Genomic DNA, 20,768 nt, shown 5'->3' on the forward strand with positions numbered 1-20,768 from the left:
ACGACGCCAAATTGATCCTGTCCGAATCGTCGAACCAAAGGACGCTGGGCACGTGGCGCTTTTCTAGTCGATGGCGCAGACCTCCGAAGCTCCGGCGATCCTGCACAGAAGTCGGGCCGGGAAGGGGTTCCCGGCGGCGACCCTCCGACGCTCAAGTCAGGCAAAGCTCAATAGAGAGAAAGGGGCTCCAAAACTCGTAGCGTGCGTACCTCCGGCGAAGTAAGAGGTTCTTTATATAAAACGGTGAAAGAACTAATGCACGTCCACCGAGGTGCATACGTGTCTGCAGCCCATACCCCGGTATGCACCTGTCAGAGAGCTTACCTGACGCCATACTGCAACAGTCTCATTGCGCCTTCGATGGGACAACAGGACATCCCGTTGTCAGACTAGGAGTATGGCCTAGCCATATGACTTGACGGCTGCCAGAAGATGTTCCCCCTTCTTTACTGCTCATAATCCGGGGCGTCCGACCGGCTGGACAAGGAGTCCGTCCGGCCGGCTGGACAAGGAGTCCGTCCGGCCGGCTGGACAAGGAGTCCGTCCGGCCGGCCCCTCCTCCTTTTACCCGCTGGCCGGACGGCAGTCACCTCGCGTCCGGCCTGCCGTTGACATTGGTGTGCTGGGGAAATTTCTAGTAGGCGCTATGTAGAGACTGTTAGCAGTGTCATTTTCTCCTGGCTCTTCTGCTCGGCTCTTAACTACTGTTTCGACAGAGCGTCGGAACCCCGACCCGGTCGGGGCGCCTTTTACTACCGAATGTCCCTTGGTCGGCCGATCGGTTTTATCCATTTCTTCCAAGTCCGGTCGGCTCACCCTTCTCCGGCGGGCTACTTGGCCATTTGACCTCCACGTGGCGTTGACCCCTCGTTAGGGGGTCCCGGGCTCTTACCACCGGATCACTTACCAAATCCAAGATCAAGTTTATTCACGAACGCTTAGATTATGCATGTACAGCCCTAGACGGAAGTGACTGAGTGCTGGGAGGTTGGATCACCTGCTGAGCCGGGTGTGGAGGTCAGGTCACACTCGGACTTGACTTGACCTGATTTAGACGCTCTCTTGACTAACAACAACTTTGCCCCTGACATGGGGTAGAGGCCGACACCTACCGTATCAAAGAAATTAATATCTTCAGACGAAATCGTTCCAAAATCACACTGACACCCTTGCAAGTTGAAATATCCGTCGGCTCCAAGTTGAAATATCCGTCGGCTCGGTGGAGCAGAGACGGCGAGGCCATCGATCGTATCATGCACGGCCAGATATGCGCAATTATATAACTCCAATCCTTCCCCTCTCATTCCTCATCATCCAACAAACAGATCGACAGAGCCAACGCATTCAGATCAAATCGCGATCAATGGCGTCGCAGAGCATCGAGAGCCACCGCGATGGCGCCGAGGTGTACCACGGAGACGCCCTCTGCAAAAAGAAGTCCGTCCAACTGCTGCAGCAGCTCGGCCTCCCCGACGGCCTGTTCCCGCTGGACGACATCCAGGAGTTCGGGCACAACAAGGCCACCGGCTTCATATGGCTGGTCCAGAATAAGAAGAAGAACCACACCTTCAAGATGATCAAACGGCAGGTGTCGTACGCCGCCGAGGTGACGGCCATCGTGGAGGACCGCAAGATGAAGAAGATGACCGGGGTGAAGACCAAGGAACTCCTGCTCTGGCTCTCCGTCGTCGAGATGTACATCGACAATCCTTCCACCGGGAAAATCACCTTCAAGACTGGCACCGGCCTCTCCGATAGCTTCCCGGTGCCGGCCTTCGAGCTCGGCGAGTGAGGTATATATTCGCACACACACCGCGCAGTCGCCTTCAAGTTTCATACAAATAAATTAGATAAATAATTGTTGAAAATGTGAATGAAAAATGAGCTAAGTTTAGTCCCATATTGAATGTTAAAGCTGATTTAAATAGAATATCCAATAATTGTTTGAATGTTATGAATATGAACGCGTCTGTCGCAGGAGTGCAAATCTAATTAAGATCTGAGTTGCACTTTACTCGTCTACAATCCTTTTGCTTGTGCGTTTTGAAATCAGGTCGGTTGGACTTCGATTGCCCAAGTGAGTCACCAAAGTTTTATCACTTGAGTTAATTTTTTTTATATGTTCAATTGGATAAATGATCTAAAACTGTCGCGCGTTAATGACGAACCTTAACCACTTGAGCGAAGTATCGGCACTTCGAGCCAGACGGACGAAAATGAGCATGGGTTTACGGATCAGAAGAGGATGTCCCATCATTTAAATAGATAAAGTCCATCATAATCCACTAATTATGATTAATAAAAGGATAAATTTTCTAGATCACTTTTTAGTGGAATACATGATCTCACTTATAAAATAGATGGAGATCATTAATCTCTACCAATACATACTATCATCCCCTAAATTAAAAAAGCGGTCCAGAAAATTCAAACGTCCTCTCCCTAATGTATGAACTAGTAAATCTCATCTGAGCAGATGACTTTTATTCTACCATTAATTAGAGCGATCCGCTCTACCTTTGGACAGAATAGACGAATATATGCAAATTCCATCCACTTCTTTTCCCATTTTCACCTCTCTACCGCTACTAAAAATATGACTGAAAACTAAGAGCTATTATGATATTTTGGTACTGACATTTAATTTAAAATGCTACTATAAATATTTTTTAATAGTAAGGACTATTAAAAAACAAAACATCCTACTATTAGATAACTTATCAAGATAAATTTTATAAATGTGATAATTTTATTACCCTTAACTTCCCTTTCTATAAGGAACTATAGCGCTAAATGCGTCGAAAAGCGTAGCAGAAAAATAAATTCCTATCTAGAAGATCCATGCAAAGGAAACTATATACTAAATTTTGTTAAAAGATATATACCTTTGCTTCGTGCCTTTCGTAATCCCGACAGCAACGTTTCTTTAGATGCAGATCTCAACACGATCAGCATGTTCACGCCTCTACGGTATCCACACGAACACATTCTCTGTCCATCTCACGAACTCATGACTTGGAGAAGAAACAACCTTTGTTGTGCTAACAACTACACAAGGTTGTTTTGGGGCAAGAGTGGAGGAAGGAAGAAGAGCAAAAACCAAGAATATCACACCACCCAAAAGGTCACTTCATCTATATAAGGTGACTTTGCAAAAGGGTTACTTTATCAAATAGGTTATTTCATCAAAAGGTTACTTTACCCAAAAATGTTACTTCACCTAAAGGTTATTTTTATAAATAGTTTTTATATTCATTCAATGAATACAAAAATATTTTTGTCTTTTGATCTTCCTTTTGATTAATGATAATATATTAATCTCTATTAATATTCATTAATCTTAATGTGTTGGATTTAGAATATTAGATTAATCATTAATCCAATAAGTCATTAATCCAATAAACCAATGAATCTAACCCATTACTCAATAAGTCTAATCCGAATTCATTCGAGTTTAACTCAATGTGTATAATTTAGATTAAACTTAACCTCATAATCCATCTCCTAATTAACATGTTTTTTGTGTGTGACCCAATAGACTCTCGTAACGTTGACAATGTATCTAAAATCATTTTAGATACATAAACAATGAGTGACATCTAGTAATGTATCATTGCTACCCAAATGATGAGAATGTCGAGATCCGACCTAATATTTTTTGTGTCTATTATCTTGTATGACTCGATCCTTCTATTCTTGATATCTAGATTGATCAATAAGACATAGAACGTGTCATCCTCTTATCAATCTTTGTGTTTCTTGATCTCTAAGCAGACACACTCAATCAAATAAGCTCAATATCGCATATTGACTCATTTGAGCATGACCATGCATTATTGTGTCCTACTAATCAAGGGGCCCACAGATATCACTTATGTTATGTGGAAGGGATATATCCTATCTACATCACTCACATTCCTCCGCATAACTTATTGCATACCCAGTAATCGACTTTATAGTTCACCTTGTTACAGGTGACGTTTGTCGATACCAAAGTACATAACTCCTTATGTAGGGAACCATAGTGACTTCAGGTCCAAGGACTATTCAACATGAAAATGTTTATGACACTCATATAATGATCCATGAAACATTCTCATGGTAGGTCATTCAGTATATATTTTCTAATATATACCCATGTGTTAACCTGATATCTCATATCCATGACTTATGAGATTAAGTCATCCGTTGACCTACATACTAGTCTCAACACATTAATATTGTTCTTGCATATTAATGTTTGACTAGGAATAGTTAAGAGTAGTGTTCTATGCATATCTACAATATCTCACTATCAATTCAACCAATTGATATGTTGTAGATTAGAACTTCCTACTCTAGGACATTATTATATTTATTCATTCGACACTGAATTGAAATAAATATAATAACCAACTTTGTCTTTTATTAATAATGAAATATGATACAAAAGAAGCCCTTTACAATCATCTCATAATTGGTACTAGGGCTAATACTAACAATCTCTCACTAGCACTAGTGGCAGAAGTCTCACTTCTCTTCCGTTTCACTTCCTCTATGTACAATTTGCAATTCCTCTTCTAGTGTCCATTTTCACCACAGTGGGAGCAGGTTTCTTCCTTAGCAACCTTACTTTTAGGTTTCAATGCATGAGTCTTGCCTTTGCCTTTGGCTTGGGTCTTACCCTTACCTTTAGGCTTCCACTTGTCTTTCCCCTTTGGTACAATCAAAATGGTACTAGGTTTTGCTTTCTTAAGGTTGAGTTCAACAGTTCTCAATATACTCAACATCTCAGGTAATGACTTGCTAATTTCATTCATGTTATAATTCATGACAAATTGACTGTAGCTTTCAAGCAATGATTATAAAATAAGGTCAGTGGTCATTTCTTGGTCTAGTGGAAATCTCAATCGTTGTAGGTTCTCCACATACCCAATCATTTTGAGTACATAAGGTCATACGAGACTTTCTTCTTGTATTCTGCATTGAAATAGAGCATTGGAGATCTCAAATCTCTCATGTCTTGCTTTTTCTTGGTAGACGACGATTACTTGAATTTTGCTTATAATATGATGGTTGTGTTGGTGCGGGTAGCACTAACGGTCTAACCCAGGTTTTGATGAATGACAAATAGGTTAAGTTAGTTGTGTTGTTGTCTGACACTTTGATCAAGTATGCAGGAAAAGTCCAGCTAGGTCGACGGGTTGACCGGATAGCTGGCGAGAAGTCCAAGCGGGTCGACGGGCTGACCGGACGCTTGGCGAGAAGTCCAGCTAGGTCGACGGGCTGACCGGATAGCTGGCGAGAAGTCCAAGCGGGTCGACGGGCTGACCGGACGCTTGGCGAGAAGTCCAGACGGGTCGATGGGTTGACCGGACGTCTGGTAGGTAAGCAAGGTAAGTCACTGGAAGGGAGTGACTGTGAGGACGCGTTCCCGGGAAGGGGACATTAGGCGTCGATCCGGCTTAGATCCATTTCGGATGTCTAAGTCGAGATCGTGACTAGATTCCGGTCTCGGAGAGACGGAATCTAAGTCATACTCTTTTTATTTATCTGTTGAACTTTAACTGTGCTGACAATCTGTTTTACAGGATATACATTTGCCTCGGACTAACTTTGTTTTGCAGGAAAAGGGAGTTTTCTGGAACAAGGTAGTCCGGGCGCCCGGAGGGGATCCGGGCGCCCGAAAGGCGAATTTTATCCAACCAAGTCGTCGCCACGTAGAGCATCTTGGTTTGAGCAGTTACGTCACACTCCAGGCGCCCGGAAGGAATCCAGGCGCCCGGAACAGCATATAAAAGAAGCCCCAGGCAGGAGCTTCAGAAATCAATCAAGCTGAGAACTCTTCTACTGCTGGTCTTGCTGCTCGACGCTCAGTGCGACGCCAACAAAGCTCCGACACTACGCTCCGTTCTTTTCCCTTTTGTCGGTATTTGTTTTTCAGTTTCATTAGCATTCCCTGTACGGTTCTTTTGTAATTATTATTCCGAATTGCTAGTGATTGCCCAACGAAAGTGGTCAAGGACCACGGGCCTTCGAGTAGGAGTCGTCACAGGCTCCGAACGAAGTAAAACCATTGTGTCTATTTTACTTTTCCGCTGCGTTTAAACTCTTATTTTTTCGAATCGATATTCACCCCCCCTCTATCGAATCTAACGGTCCTACAAGTGGTATCAGAGCAGGTACCGCTCTGATTTGGTGCAACCACCAATCAGACAGGGGGTGAATTGTTTTTGTTTTTTTTCTCAATAATTAATTTTAAAACTGGTGTTTCGTTAACTTAATATTTCTCTAATCAATTTAAATTAGTGCAACACGAATCTAGATTTTTTTTCTATTCCCGCACTACTAATCCAAGACCAAGTCTTGGGATATTTTTTTGGTTATTTACCTGTGCACAGAATGTCCCAACAAGAAGGATTCAACAGTCGACCTCCACTCTTCAACGGGACGACTTTCCGAAGAAGCGCATAGAGGTCTACCTCAAAGCAGACTTCACCAGTGGATGAGCATTACGAAACCTTACAAAATTCCAGTGGACAACGTCGGGAATCTAGTGGATCCTCAAGACGGACAGCGGATCTCAAGAAAAAGCATCAAAAAATAAAGCGATCAACACTCTACGATGCAGATTGACAAGAGAAGAACTGAGCAGTCGGTCCACACAAAACGCTAAAGAGCTATGGGACAAGCTGATCGAATTGCACGAGGGAACGAGCGACGCTAAGGTAACAAAACGAGACAGCTTCTAAATAAAATTTTTAATACAAAAATGCAGGAAGGAGAAACAATGAATCAACTACACGCGAGGATCAAGGACATCCTCAACGGGCTTCATGCGATAGGCCACCAAATGGAGAACAGAAACTTAATAAGGTACGCTTTAAACACCTTTCCACGTAATAGTTTGTGGGCATCAATAGTGGATGCCTACAAAATTTCTAAGAATCTTTCCAACTTAAAATTAGACGAGCTGTTTTGTGAATTAGAATTACACGAACAAACTAATGCTGGAGCCGAGAAAGGTATATCTCTATTTGCAGTTCCTCCAAAGAAAAGAAAAGCAAGCTGAACTTCAAGAAGACTCCGATCAATTCAAGACGAAGAACACCTCGTGAACTTGGTAAGAAAAATGTTCACGAGGAAAGAGAAGTGCTTGAAAAGGATCTTCAAAAGATCAGCTCTCCCTCAGAACAAAAGAACGTGACTTGCTACGGCTGCAACAAAAAGGGACATTACAAGAACGAATGTCCAAAACTAAAGTTCGACAAACCAAAGCCAACCAAAAAGAAGGCACTCAAAGCAACGTGGGATGACTCCTCGGACGAATCGGAGGAAGAAGAGCAGAAACATCAGAGCCACCTCGCACTGATGGCCCGCGAAGCCGAAACAGATAACGAGTCGGAAGATGAAGACGGGTCTGAACCCGAAACAAGCCACGAGTCCGTACTCGTTTCCGAAGGCCCGAATGAGGTATACTTTAATTTAAACAAAATTTTTTTTAGAATTATTTCCTGTTTAAATAGTAAATTAACTAAATTAGAAAATGAAAACAAATCACTTCTTGAGGAAAATCAAAACCTCAAGGAACAATTAAAAAATTCGAATCCAACTCAAGATCTAACACTTGAAGAGGAAAATCTATCGTTAAAAAATGATGTTAAAGATTTAAAAGAAATGCTAGAAAAATTTACAACAAGATCAAAAAATCTAGACTTAATCCTAAATAATCAAAAAACATGTTATAATAAAACCGGACTAGGATATAAGTCGAATTCAAATAAAACCTTCAAATCATTAATAACCCAATACAAGTCAACCAATTTAGCTTGGGTTCCGAAAGCGTGTCTGACCACGCAAGTAGGACTTAATCAATATTATATACCTAAAGAAAAAATACATTATATAAAATTAAATAAATCAAATTCAAAATCTAAACAGTTTAAGAAACAACAAAATTATCACCAAGTTAACTATAACTATAAAAAGAATCGACACAAGCCTAAAATTAAAACTTAAATTAATGGCCAATAATTCAGGGGGAGGCTCCAGAATAGCTGGCACCTCCAAAACTAACTTACCCGACAGGGTAACCCAAAACTAACAAACCCGGCAGGGCAATTAGAATTAGAGACCAAGTTTAACTTGAATCATGGTATTGGTGAAATTTTTGGATGATAGTACGTTAGGGAAACTTGGGCATCGCATGTCTAGAAAGATATGGTTTCGATCTGGTGCATTTGGCCAAGTGGAACTGACCGAAGCTACCCTTAAACGAATCCTAACCAGTTAGACCAAGATTTAGTACTAAGTTCCGTGGATAGGACTATTCGGAAAACCTCGAAAGGTTGGTTACTTCTAATGATGTCCTTGTGACTCACCAAGCTTAGAAGTTTATTCGAAGAATGCCTATTTGTGGAAACCAAAGCTAAGTCTGAATCTAACACAAGTTAAACCAAAAGTCTATAATCAAACCAATTTCATCTCACAAAATCATAGGATTCCCTGATTGATAATATAGTTCAGGTGAGATGAATAAGGCTCACAACTTAATTTCAAATTTTTTTTAACTTAAAAATTAATTTCATAATTTTAATTTTAACTTTAAAAATTAATTTCAAAATTTTTAATTTTAACTTAAAAATTAATTTCAAAATTTTAACTTAAAAATTAATTTCAAAATTTTCAATTTTAACTTAAAAATTAATTTCAAAATTTTAATTTTAACTTAAAAATTAATTTCAAAATTTTAATTTTAACTTTAAAAATTAATTTCAAAATTTTTAATTTTAACTTAAAAATTAATTTTAAAATTTTAACTTAAAAATTAATTTCAAAATTTTTAATTTTAACTTTAAAAATTAATTTCAAAATTTTTAATTTTAACTTTAAAAATTAATTTCAAAATTTTTAATTTTAACTTAAAAATTAATTTCAAAATTTTTAATTTTAACTTAAAAATTAATTTCAAAATTTTTAATTTTAACTTAAAAATTAATTTTAAAATTTTAACTTAAAAATTAATTTTAAAATTTTAACTTAAAAATTAATTTTAAAATTTTTAATTTTAACCTTAAAAATTAATTTCAAAATTTTAATTTTAACTTTAAAAATTAATTTCAAAATTTTTAATTTTAACTTAAAAATTAATTTCAAAATTTTAATTTTAACTTTAAAATTAATTTCAAAATTTTAATTTTAACTTAAAATTAATTTCAAAATTTTAATTTTAACTTTAAAATTAATTTCAAAATTTTTAATTTTAACTTAAAAAGTAATTTCAAAATTAATTTCAAAATTTTAATTTTAAAAATTAATTTCAAAATTTTAATTTTAAACTTAAAAATTAATTTCAAAATTTTAATTTTAACTTAAAAATTAATTTCAAAATTTTTAATTTTAACTTAAAAATTAATTTCAAAATTTTAACTTAAAAATTAATTTCAAAATTTTTAATTTTAACTTAAAAATTAATTCCAAAATTTTAACTTAAAAATTAATTTCAAAATTTTAATTTTAACTTAAAAATTAATTTCAAAATTTTAATTTTAACTCAAAAATTAATTTCAAAATTTTTAATTTTAACTTAAAAATTAATTTCAAAATTTTTAATTTTAACTTAATTTCAAAATTTTAATTTTAACTTTAAAAATTAATTTCAAAATTTTTAATTTTAACTTAAAAATTAATTTCAAAATTTTAACTTAAAAATTAATTTCAAAATCTTAATTTTAAACTTAAATTAATACATGCTCAAAAGACTAACTTTAAATCCTACTTACTGTAGGAAACCAAGTGGATTTTGGACAGTGGTTGCTCCAAACATATGACTGGAAATCACACCAAGTTCACTCAACTCACTTACAAAAGCCTAGGAACAGTTGCCTTTGGAAACAATGGCAAACTCAAGGTAATTGGTATAGGTAATATTGAATTAAAATTAGACTTTATAATTACAAATGTCTTACTTGTTGAAAACTTTAAATATAATCTTCTAAGTATAAGTCAATTGTGTGATACTAGGTATAATGTCAAATTTCTATCTACAGAATGCTCAATCAAACATCTAGATAATCCTACCATAAGCCTAAAAGGTTTTAGAAAAGACAACATCTATGTCATCAACTTAACCATTTCTTCCATTAAGTGTTATTTAACACAAAAAGAAGAAACTTGGTTATGGCATAGGAGGATGTCTCACACCAACTTTAGAAATATAAGTAAACTAAATGGACTTGTAAAAGGCTTACCAAAGCTACCTAACTTAGATTCAACCATATGTAATGCTTGTCAACAAGGCAAACAAACTAAATCAACCCACAAACAAACAAATCAACCACAAACTAACTCAATCTTAGAACTTCTACATTTAGACCTTTTTGACTCCCATGGAGTCAAATCTATAAATGGAAACTTATATTGCTTAGTAATTATAGACGATTATTCTAGGTTTACTTGGGTCAAATTCTTAAAACATAAAGATGAAACTTTTGAAATTTTTTCAAATTTTTGCAAACAGATTGAAAACGAAAAAGATCTTAAAATTAAAAGAATTAGGAGTGACAACGGGGGAGAATTTAAAAATCACCACTTTAACAGTTTTTGTCTAGAAAACGGTTACCATCATGAGTTCTCATGCCCTAAAACCCCCCAACAAAATGGAATTGTAGAAAGAAAAAATAGAACCTTACTTGAAGCTTCTAGAACAATGTTAAATGAGTATAACCTACCTAAATACTTTTGGGCAGAAGCCGTTAGTACAGCCTGCTATGTCCAGAACAGAACAATAATAAATAAAACTCATAACAAAACGTTCTTCGAACTGTTTTATAATAAACAACCAAATATAAAATATTTTAAGGTATTTGAGTGCCCAGTTTTCATCTTAAATACAAGAGAACACTTAGGAAAATTCACCTCTAAAATTGAAAATAGAATTTTTGTAGGATATTCCCTAAATAGTAGAGGCTACAGAATTTACAATAAGGTTACCTTAAAAATTGAAGAAACTACTAATGTAAAGTTTGAAGAAACTAAACAAGACATAGGATCTACACAAACACCTGAGTTTGTTCCAGAAACCAACCAAACTCTAAGTCATGAAGAAGAGGAACAACATCAAGAGAATCAACCTCCTAGAACAATAAGAGTTAACCCAAATCATCCAATTGATCAAATAATCGGTGACCCAGACTTAAGAGTTCAAACCAGATCATCCTTTAGAAACCTAAGTCAAATTTCATTAATATCAAAAATTGAACCCAAAACTGTGGATGAATCCCTACTAGACCCAGATTGGATAATAGCTATGCAAGAAGAACTAGCACAATTTGAGCGTAATAAGGTCTGGGACCTAGTTCCACCACCTAAGAATAAGAAAATAATAGAAACAAAATGGGTATTCAGAAACAAACTAAGTGAAACTGGGGAAATTACTAGAAATAAGGCTAGGCTGGTTACCAAAAGGATTTAGTCAAGTTGAAGGACTTGACTATGATGAAACATATGTCCCAGTAGCCAGATTAGAATCCATTAGAATGTTACTAAGTTATGCAGCCCATAAAGGGTTCAAACTATACCAAATGGATGTTAAGTCTGCCTTTCTTAATGGACTAATAAAAGAAGAAGTTTATGTAGGTCAACCTCCTGGGTTTGAAAGTCTAGAACACCCTGATTATGTATTTAAGTTAAAGAAAGCATTATATGGACTTAAACAAGCACCCAGGGCATGGTATGAAAGGCTAACATCCTACCTAACATCTAAAGGATTCAAACAAGGTCAAATTGACTCAACCTTGTTTGTTAAATCATTAAATTCAAACATATTTATTGCACAAATTTATGTAGATGATATAATATTTGGTTCAACAAATTCAGATTTTTTAGAGGAATTTATTAATCTAATGGAAAAAGAATTTGAAATGAGCATAGTAGGAAAATTAACATATTTCTTAGGATTACAAATCAAACAAACAAATGAGGGAAATTACATTTATCAACACAAATACACTAAAGAATTACTTAAAAAATTCGGAATGGAAAATACAAAAGAAATAAAAACACCTATGGCAGTAAACACAATCTTAGATAATGACCCAAATGGAAAATCAGTTGACCTAAAATATTATAGGAGTGCAATAGGTAGCCTACTATACTTAACTGCAAGCCGACCTGATATTTTATTTGCAGTTAGTATGTGTACCAAACTTGTGCTAAGGAATCCCACTTGACACAAGTTAAAAGAATTTTTAGATATCTTAAAGGAACAATAAATGTAGGAATTTGGTATCCTAGAACCAATAATTTTGAACTAATAGGGTATTCTGACTCAGATTATGCTGGATGTAAATTAGACCGCAAGAGCACAAGTGGAGGATGCCAATTATTAGGTTCATCACTTGTTAGCTGGTTTAGTAGAAAGCAACATTGTGTTGCTCTATCTACAACTGAATCAGAATACATAGCCATAGGTGAATGTGTTGCACAATTACTATGGATGATGCATACTCTAAAAGATTTCAACTTAAACATTACAAATGTAAAAGTATTAATTGACAATATAAGTTCAATTAACTTAACCAAGAACCCTGTGCATCATTCAAGAACCAAACATATTGAAGTTAGGCACCACTTTATCAGGGATCATGTTACTAAAGGTGATATTGAACTCAAATACATTGAGTCCAAATCAAATTTAGCTGACATTTTCACAAAACCACTCCCTGAAAGTGAGTTTAGCAACTTACGCCGAAAATTAGGAATGTGCTCAATAGACTAGAAATTTTAAGTTTCAAAATTGCTTTCAAAAATCACTCTTTCAAATTATAAGTCAAATTTGGTTGTTTTCAAAACTTTCCATTTTTAGATTTTCAAAAAACAGTTTTGGCCTTAGACTAGTTTTGAATCCTTAGAAAGTATGTACCCATAAGACTAGTTTTTGAGCATCTCACCAACACCTTAGGTTTACCTTGCTTGTGTTTGACAAACATAGAAAGGGGTGAGATGCATAGGCCAACTGTCTGGACTTAAGATGCTTATTTCAGTGCATCAACATAAGTCTAGACGTTAAATACAAGTCAGACATTAATCAGATTAAAGTTCATCAGTCAGGTCAAACACTGACTGGTTATAATTAACTTAATCTGACTAACCAAGTGAAAGCTACTATCTTCTGATAGTCAGTTAGTAGCTAATTGGTTAGACAGCTGGTTAGAGTAAGTATCAAGTTCAGGGGGAGAATAAACTCAAATTTTGTATGTTTGAAAAATGCCTTTTAAAACCTAACCTATGTTTGAAAATTGATTTACAAAAAGTTAAATTTAACTAAGTATTTGAAAAATGTGAAAGTTTAATCCCACCTAATTTTCAAACCTGATTTGAAAAATTAACTATTTCCAAAATTAGCCTTAAAATTTAATTTTGGCAAAAAATTTATTTCTTGAAAAGTTTAAATCGAAGTTGAAAAATTTACCTTTTTGAAAATTAAATGTTACTTAAACATAAAAATTTACTCAACTTGTCTACCCCAAGTCAACTTGACTATTTTTTAAACTTGGTGTTATAAATTGCACTTTTATCTTTCAAATTTTGAACCAAACTTAGCTATCTTTCAAAATTTGATTACCTGTTACAGTAACTCTTCACTATGGTTATTTACCTTTGTTCATTTTTTTTGATGAATGCCAAAGGGGGAGGAGGGTTAGGTGGTTAAGTTAGTTAAGTTAGCTAAACCAATTTGAAAATACAAACTAACAAACTTTACAACCACATAAATGCATGTTGTTTTCTTGCATATGTTTTCACTAACTTAACCAGGTTGTCATTCCATCAAAAAGGGGGAGATTGTTGGTGCGGGTAGCACTAACGGTCTAACCCAGGTTTTGATGAATGACAAATAGGTTAAGTTAGTTGTGTTGTTGTCTGACACTTTGATCAAGTGTGCAGGAAAAGTCCAGCTAGGTCGACGGGCTGACCGGATAGCTGGCGAGAAGCGGGTCGACGGGCTGACCGGACGCTTGGCGAGAAGTCCAGCTAGGTCGACGGGCTGACCGGATAGCTGGCGAGAAGTCCAAGCGGGTCGACGGGCTGACCGGACGCTTGGCGAGAAGTCCAGACGGGTCGACGGGCTGACCGGACGTCTGGTAGGTAAGCAAGGTAAGTCATTGGAAGGGAGTGACTGTGAGGACGCGTTCCCGGGAATGGGACATTAGGCGTCGATCCGGCTTAGATCCATTTCGGATGTCTAAGTCGAGATCGTGACTAGATTCCGGTCTCGGAGAGACGAAATCTAAGTCATACTCTTTTTATTTATCTGTTGAACTTTAACTGTGCTGACAATCTGTTTTACAGGATATACATTTGCCTCGGACTAACTTTGTTTTGCAGGAAAAGGGAGTTTTCTGGAACAAGGTAGTCCGAGCGCCCGGAAGGCGAATTTTATCCAACCAAGTTGTCGCCACGTGGAGCATCTTGGTTTGAGCAGTTACGTCACACTCCAGGCGCCCGGAAGGAATCCAGGCGCCCGGAACAGCATATATAAGAAGCCCCAGGCAGGAGCTTCAGAAATCAATCAAGCTGAGAACTCTTCTACTGCTGGTCTTGCTGCTCGACGCTCAGTGCGACGCCAACAAAGCTCCGACACTACGCTCCGTTCTTTTCCCCTTTTGTCGGTATTTGTTTTTCAGTTTCATTAGCATTCCCTGTACGGTTCTTTTGTAATTATTATTCCGAATTGCTAGTGATTGCCCAATGAAAGTGGTCAAGGACCACGGGCCTTCGAGTAGGAGTCGTCACAGGCTCCGAACGAAGTAAAACCATTGTGTCTATTTTACTTTTCCGCTGCGTTTAAACTCTTGTTTTTTCGAATCGATATTCACCCCCCCCCCCCTCCCTCTATCGAATCTAACGGTCCTACAGGTTGAAGATAATTCATAGTAATTTAACTATATTTTTTATTTTACAAGACTTTGTTAATTTTAAAACTTAATGTTTTGAGTACATTTTATTTGTATTTATCTAGTTTTGGAATCAATATTTTTACATTAGTATTGCATTTGTAAATTTAACTCAAATGATTGTTAGATGAATAAAAATTAAGTGACATGTGGTGGATGCATTGTGATGATGTGATAAATTGTGATGATATGATGAATGAATTAAATATTTTGGATGTAAATTTTTTCTATTCTATGTGATGGATGAATTGTAATGATGCGTATATTTTGAATTAAGATTATATATTTTTAATAAATATTAGTGATAATTTTTAATATTTTTATAAATTATTATAATTAATATTTAATAGTATCATTATAGATTAATTAAGATGACATTTTAAAATGATCTTGACTTTATAAATTATTTTTCCTGATATTTTCAACTGTCATTATATCCTTATAATTAAGATACTTTAAAATTAAAATTGATATTTTATAATGATAATATACAAATGTAAGAGGCATAAGACGATATAAGGCATTTTTCGATAATGTCACTATAACTTTAATATCACTAAAATTATACTATATGAGCCCTTAAAGAGTATTATTCTTAGTAGTGTACAAAGAGATCCGCTCGGGAATTCTTTTCACTTCCCTGTGAATCTGTGATAACAGTTGAATACAATTTCATTTGCCATGAAAATCGGTGCTTGATTGTGATCATGATTTTACCGTTGCATCTTAGAAAATAGTTGTTCAATATAACTTCAAAGCACTGTCCGAATTGACGAATTTGTTTCAAGAAAAGATAGGCCTCCCTAAAACTTAGTCCAGATTTCCACTCGGACTCGAAGCTTAGCCACTCAGCAATTCAATCCATCTCGACACTCGGCCAGCTTGCACTTAGCTAGCTTGGGCACTCGATCATACCAGACAGTCCGGCCTTCCTGGGCAACTCATCCTTTTCCAAAGAGAGTTTAGAACGTCAAAATCATAATTCGACTTAAAAAAAACCAGTGCGGCAATTCTAACGGACAGCAGCCCACCGCTTGACATATAAAGTCGTCTATATGCACCTGCGGATATATACATCAAACATGCAGCCTTTTGACTTTGGTGACTGAATTCGGTCAAAAACGTCGGGCACAAAAGTGTTGGGATTTCTTCGATTAAAGATTTCTGAGCGATAGATATCGAAGAATAATCTTGCATCCAATTCCACGACGACAGCCCACGGATTACCAGTCTTTTTCCACGCCCACGCCTCCCTATAAATTCCCAGTTGTTCTTCAGCGATCGGTATAGCTAGCAGAAAATTAGACGAGGTCTTGTCACTTTTGAATCTTGATGGAGGGTTTGATACCGATGGTGATCCAAGCCATAAGGAAGAACATGGAAAGGAAGGCGTACCAGTGCTTGGCCGAAGGGGGAGCCGCGCCGGCGGCGCTCGCCGTCGAGTACTGCCGGCCGAAGGAACAGCAGGAGGAGTTCTCGCCGCCTTCGACGCCATCTCCGTCCGTCGTCCGCCGCCGCCGCCGCACCGCCCGCTCCGGTTACGCCTCTGATTGCCCCTTCTCTTCCGAACCACTGGTCGCTGCCCCCGCCGACTTTGAAGGGTGAAAATGGGTCCCACCCCATCGCCGAGACACGAGGCCGCTGTTAATTTCGCGTGAGTGTTAGGACAAGTGTACAATGTGTTCGTGAAGAAAAAACGTGTAATCTTGTTGGAAAAAAAACGTTCTTTATTTTTATTTTTATTATAGAATATTTTTTTTAAAAAAAATATTAAAAGAGTCATTTTTCTTAAATGGAACGGGCCCTTGATGCCTTAATGAATTTGGCATCCGGACACGACATGAGACGCGATTTTTTTTCTATAGCATTTTTAAATTCACAGCACTCACTCAAATCATTAAACCACAATTCCCTTCTCTCTCTTCCCATTTCTACCGCCGCCATGAAGGGTCCAGGCCTCTTCTCCGATATCGGCAAGAAGGCCAAAGGTATGATCCGATCCAGCTCTTGATCCTTTTTCTCGCTCAACCATCTTCGTCGAGCTTCTAATCTGGAGTTTCTTTCGTACCTTTTTTCTTTTCTGCTTGGATTCTGTTGTTGGGAATGCAGATCTGCTTAACAAAGACTACACTAACGACCAGAAGCTGACCATCTCCACCTGTAGTGACTCCGGATTGGTAAAACCTCTTCTGGACATTTGATTTTTCACATTGAATTTTCCTTCCTCTTCCCTGTTTGTCTTGCTGGATTGGTTTGTCGCGGTGAAATCTCTTTGATTCAGTTGTTGTTTCGTACGTGTGAGAGGGAGAGACTTTCGAAAAACTCTAAATGATCCACATTAGTGATTGTAAGAACAGGGGGGGGGGGGGAAATCTATAGAAAATTAAATTTACTCGTTAAAAGCATACCTAGCCTATTAGGGCATCAGATTAAGCCAAAAGTTTTGAAATAAATTGTGTCCATTACAAGAATGAAGGATGGATTTTCTGTTTGAAAAATAATAAGGATTTCAATTTTGGTTTGTAAAAAAGAAAGCATTCCTCTCTTCATGTACCATGGTCTTGGCCTTCTTCACGACGACCAAGGTGGGAGGGACCATGTTTTTTCTGTGGTTAAAAGCATTCCAGAGTCTTTTGCCCATTTTATTTGAATCTTTAATGAAATGAAATAAAATAAATGATATGTAAGATAAACCTTTTAAGTATTTTTATGAATAAATATCATATTGTAATCTACTTTATAATTTAATATCTATGAACCTAATATTTTACAATTGCAAATTTTGTCAAAATGCTTCATGATGCAAATCTTATTTGACAACCTTGTTAGCATTAACAACAGTGTTAACTCCAAACAGATTGTTCTCTTTTGGTTTTGCCTTTTTAACACCACCATGAATTAGTACACATCTATCAAATATATGATCGGTTAGCAACGCTAGTGCAATACAGTAACATTCTGTGGTCGTTTGAAACAAATTCTGTCAACTTAATAACTAATTTCCTGTGTTCTTCTTATAACTATTTGTTTGCCTCTTCTTTCACTGTTTGAAAGAAGGGTATTTGTATTGCACCTTTAAAGAGGCATAATTTTATCTGGATCTTAAAATGATTTTTTTTTTAATTAAAATTCTTAGAATCAGTTATATTACCTATAAAATTTTGCTTATAAATTTTAAGGATCAGGCTTCCTCTATACTTTCTGATTTTTGTTTCATCTCATGCAGAATAAGAAAAGCCCATATGCCACCAACTATTTGGCGTGCATTATATGGATATTATCCCTCTCTAGTCATGGTCACTATATATATGAATAAGATGCACGATCATCAAATTTTTTGACATAGTTAATAGTTTTATGTTGATTGATAGAAGATTAATGCAACCCTGCACATAGGATTGGATTATGTCAGTGACATTAACTGATGACAAGCAAGCCTTGGTATGTATCTTGTTGACTTCTCTTGCTTAGGTCTGTGGAGATAACTTTTTTCTTTTTGGTTAAAGTCTATTACATTTCTTCAAAATTGTCAGATGCTCCTACACATACCATGCCAATCGTTAATCTGAAATTATCACTTTGCAATGAATGGTTTTACAGTTGCCTTTGTAGATCTTACTAGTGTAGATTACTTTGGGTTTGCTTGCTATCTTAATTTGGTTTCTTGTGGCAAAAAGAAATGCCCTAATCTGTTATGAACGTCAATCAGGGACTTACTTCTGCTGCAGTCAATAAAGGAGGGCATTATACCTTTGATGTTAGCACACAATACAAGCACAAGAACACTCTTATTGATGTCAAAGTTGATACTAATTCAAATGTGCGTTTTCAGTTCTTTTCCTACTTGTTAAAAATCACATTATGAGCAACAAGTGATTCTCTTTAATTGTTTTTCAACAGATTTTGACAACAATTACCATCTCAGATGCTCTTCCATATACTAAGGCCATTGCAACTTTTAAGATACCTGATTATCACTCCAGAAAGGTAGCAAGCAATGTTCTCTTCTGAACTTACATCATGAAGAAATTTATACGGGATGTTTAACCTATCTTTTTTTTTTTTTTTCTAATCTTTCTAGTTGGAGCTGCAATATTTCCACGATCATGCAAGTATTGCTTCAGTAGTATCTCTGAAGCAATCTCCAGTGGTCGAACTTTCTGCAACACTTGGTACCAAAGCGGCTGCATTTGGCATAGATGCCGGTTTTGACACTGCCTCAGGAAACTTTGGCAAGTATACTCTTGGGGTTGGATTCACGAAACCGGAATACAATGTTTCCATAGTTTTGTAAGTCTGCTTAGTAACCATGTCAACTTAAAGCATGGCCTTCTCGCACAATTTATCAATCTGTCAACTTCATTTCCTAGGGAGGACAAGTTAGATACTCTGAGAGCATCATATCTACATCACTTGGATGCGGCACAGAAGACCTCTGTGGGTGCTGAGATTGTGAGGCAATTCTCCACGAACAAGAACACCATGACAGTTGGAGGGCAATACGAAGTTGATCCCCTAACAACTGTAAAGGTGCGGTTCAACAACTCAGGCAAGTTTGGAGCTCTTTTGCAGCATGAACTGAGGCCAAAATCGGTTCTCAACCTCTCTAGTGAGTTCGACACCAAGGCTTTGGAAAAGGCTCCTAAGTTTGGGTTGGCACTTGCTCTCAAGCCTTGAATGCACCTGCTAGCAGAGTTTCATGCATTGGTGGAGTGGGGTGGGTAGATATCAAGAAGTTAATAAATCGTTCCAAAAAACATTTTAGTGACTTTTGAAATTTTTATGTTCTGCCATTCTATGCAACTGAAATTTTCCATTTTCGCATGCAAATTCGAGCAGTTTTTCAATACTTGGAACATGTTCTCAAGGTTCATTTTTTCAGGTGGTTGCATTTTAGCCACTATATCACAAGTTCAAACAGTTTGTGAGTCCATAAAAGTACCTCCATGAGTTTTCCCAATTACAACTCGGGGGCTTTCAGGATTTTTTTACTTTGCGGATGAACGCGTTTTGCAGAGGTAAAATGCTGCTCATTGTTTTCTCGATCTCCTTTCCAATAACCTCAGGTCCTCGGATAAATTTCTATACTAGATCCTTAAGATCGCACGATGAGGCTTGGTTAACCATGATCTCTGTCATGGAAAACAAAATACCGGGAGTTTGCCTTCGCAAGAGGATGGATCTTCTAGGGACGGCGAAGACGAAGGAGATCTCGATGGCCAAAGTATTTCTGTGAGTATTTACGGATATATCGCATTAGTTTGCTTGGACAATTATAAAAAAAAATATAAGTCATAGATATCCAAAGGGAATACTGAATAAAAACGATGATAGTAACATACCTTGGTTCATTGCGTCCTCGAGACAATTGTCTTCCCCACATTTCTGAGTCTCTGACGCTGAAATGTGGCGGAGCTTTAATATCATAAAAATCCTTTTTTGCAATGAAAAACCAGGAAAGTTTACATCTTTACGTATCACATGAGATCTAGAAAGATGGGAGCAATGGCAATGGAGTCAAAAGGTTACGTCTTTTTCTTCCCTCCCTTCGCCTTCGAGATCCTCTTAACTTTGCTGCAAAAGGTACAGAACAGAGACGAAGTTGAGCAACTTTAGCCAGGCGTCTATTCAACTATACAAGAACCGTAGTCATTATCTCTTCCCGTTATAAAGCTCAGCAGTGAGCTATGAGCATTTCTAGTGAGATGAGTTTCTTTGTCCCGAAAATACTGTGTCCCGTGTCCCAGTATTGATCGGATGAACTAAATCACATCTCAAGGATGCAGTGTACATCATAAAAATGTCATAGTCGTCCGATCGGTGTTGAGACATGAG

General features: G+C 37.0%; 3 protein-coding genes across 6 annotated transcripts; 2 read left to right on the forward strand and 1 right to left on the reverse strand.

Annotated features, from left to right (window-relative positions):
• Positions 1-1,326: 1,326 nt before the first annotated feature.
• On the forward strand, positions 1,327-1,929 carry LOC122049386. Its single transcript, XM_042610772.1, has one exon. It carries the CDS (start codon positions 1,364-1,366, stop codon positions 1,790-1,792), a length of 429 nt encoding a protein of 142 aa, XP_042466706.1. The 5' UTR covers positions 1,327-1,363; the 3' UTR covers positions 1,793-1,929.
• A 13,558-nt stretch (positions 1,930-15,487) lies between these two features.
• Positions 15,488-16,750, reverse strand: LOC122046673. 4 transcript variants are annotated; one of them, XM_042607471.1, is made up of 3 exons: positions 16,329-16,716; positions 15,995-16,186; positions 15,488-15,879 (listed from the first exon to the last, which is right to left on the reverse strand). In XM_042607471.1, exons 1-3 carry the CDS (start codon positions 16,714-16,716, stop codon positions 15,875-15,877), a joined length of 585 nt encoding a protein of 194 aa, XP_042463405.1. In that variant the 3' UTR covers positions 15,488-15,874. The 4 variants fall into 4 exon arrangements, with proteins under 4 accessions (XP_042463405.1, XP_042463403.1, XP_042463404.1 ...); XM_042607469.1 differs by having other exon boundaries at positions 15,491-15,879; positions 15,995-16,223; positions 16,329-16,750; XM_042607470.1 differs by having other exon boundaries at positions 15,491-16,223; positions 16,329-16,692.
• A 13-nt stretch (positions 16,751-16,763) lies between these two features.
• On the forward strand, positions 16,764-19,780 carry LOC122046672 (mitochondrial outer membrane protein porin 5-like). The gene is made up of 6 exons (XM_042607466.1): positions 16,764-16,921; positions 17,043-17,110; positions 18,643-18,753; positions 18,834-18,920; positions 19,015-19,223; positions 19,304-19,780. Exons 1-6 carry the CDS (start codon positions 16,774-16,776, stop codon positions 19,608-19,610), a joined length of 930 nt encoding a protein of 309 aa, XP_042463400.1. The 5' UTR covers positions 16,764-16,773; the 3' UTR covers positions 19,611-19,780.
• The last annotated feature ends 988 nt before the right edge of the window (positions 19,781-20,768 follow it).

This window comes from Zingiber officinale, chromosome 2B (genome assembly GCF_018446385.1).
Source record: "Zingiber officinale cultivar Zhangliang chromosome 2B, Zo_v1.1, whole genome shotgun sequence".
Taxonomy (NCBI): domain Eukaryota; kingdom Viridiplantae; phylum Streptophyta; class Magnoliopsida; order Zingiberales; family Zingiberaceae; genus Zingiber; species Zingiber officinale.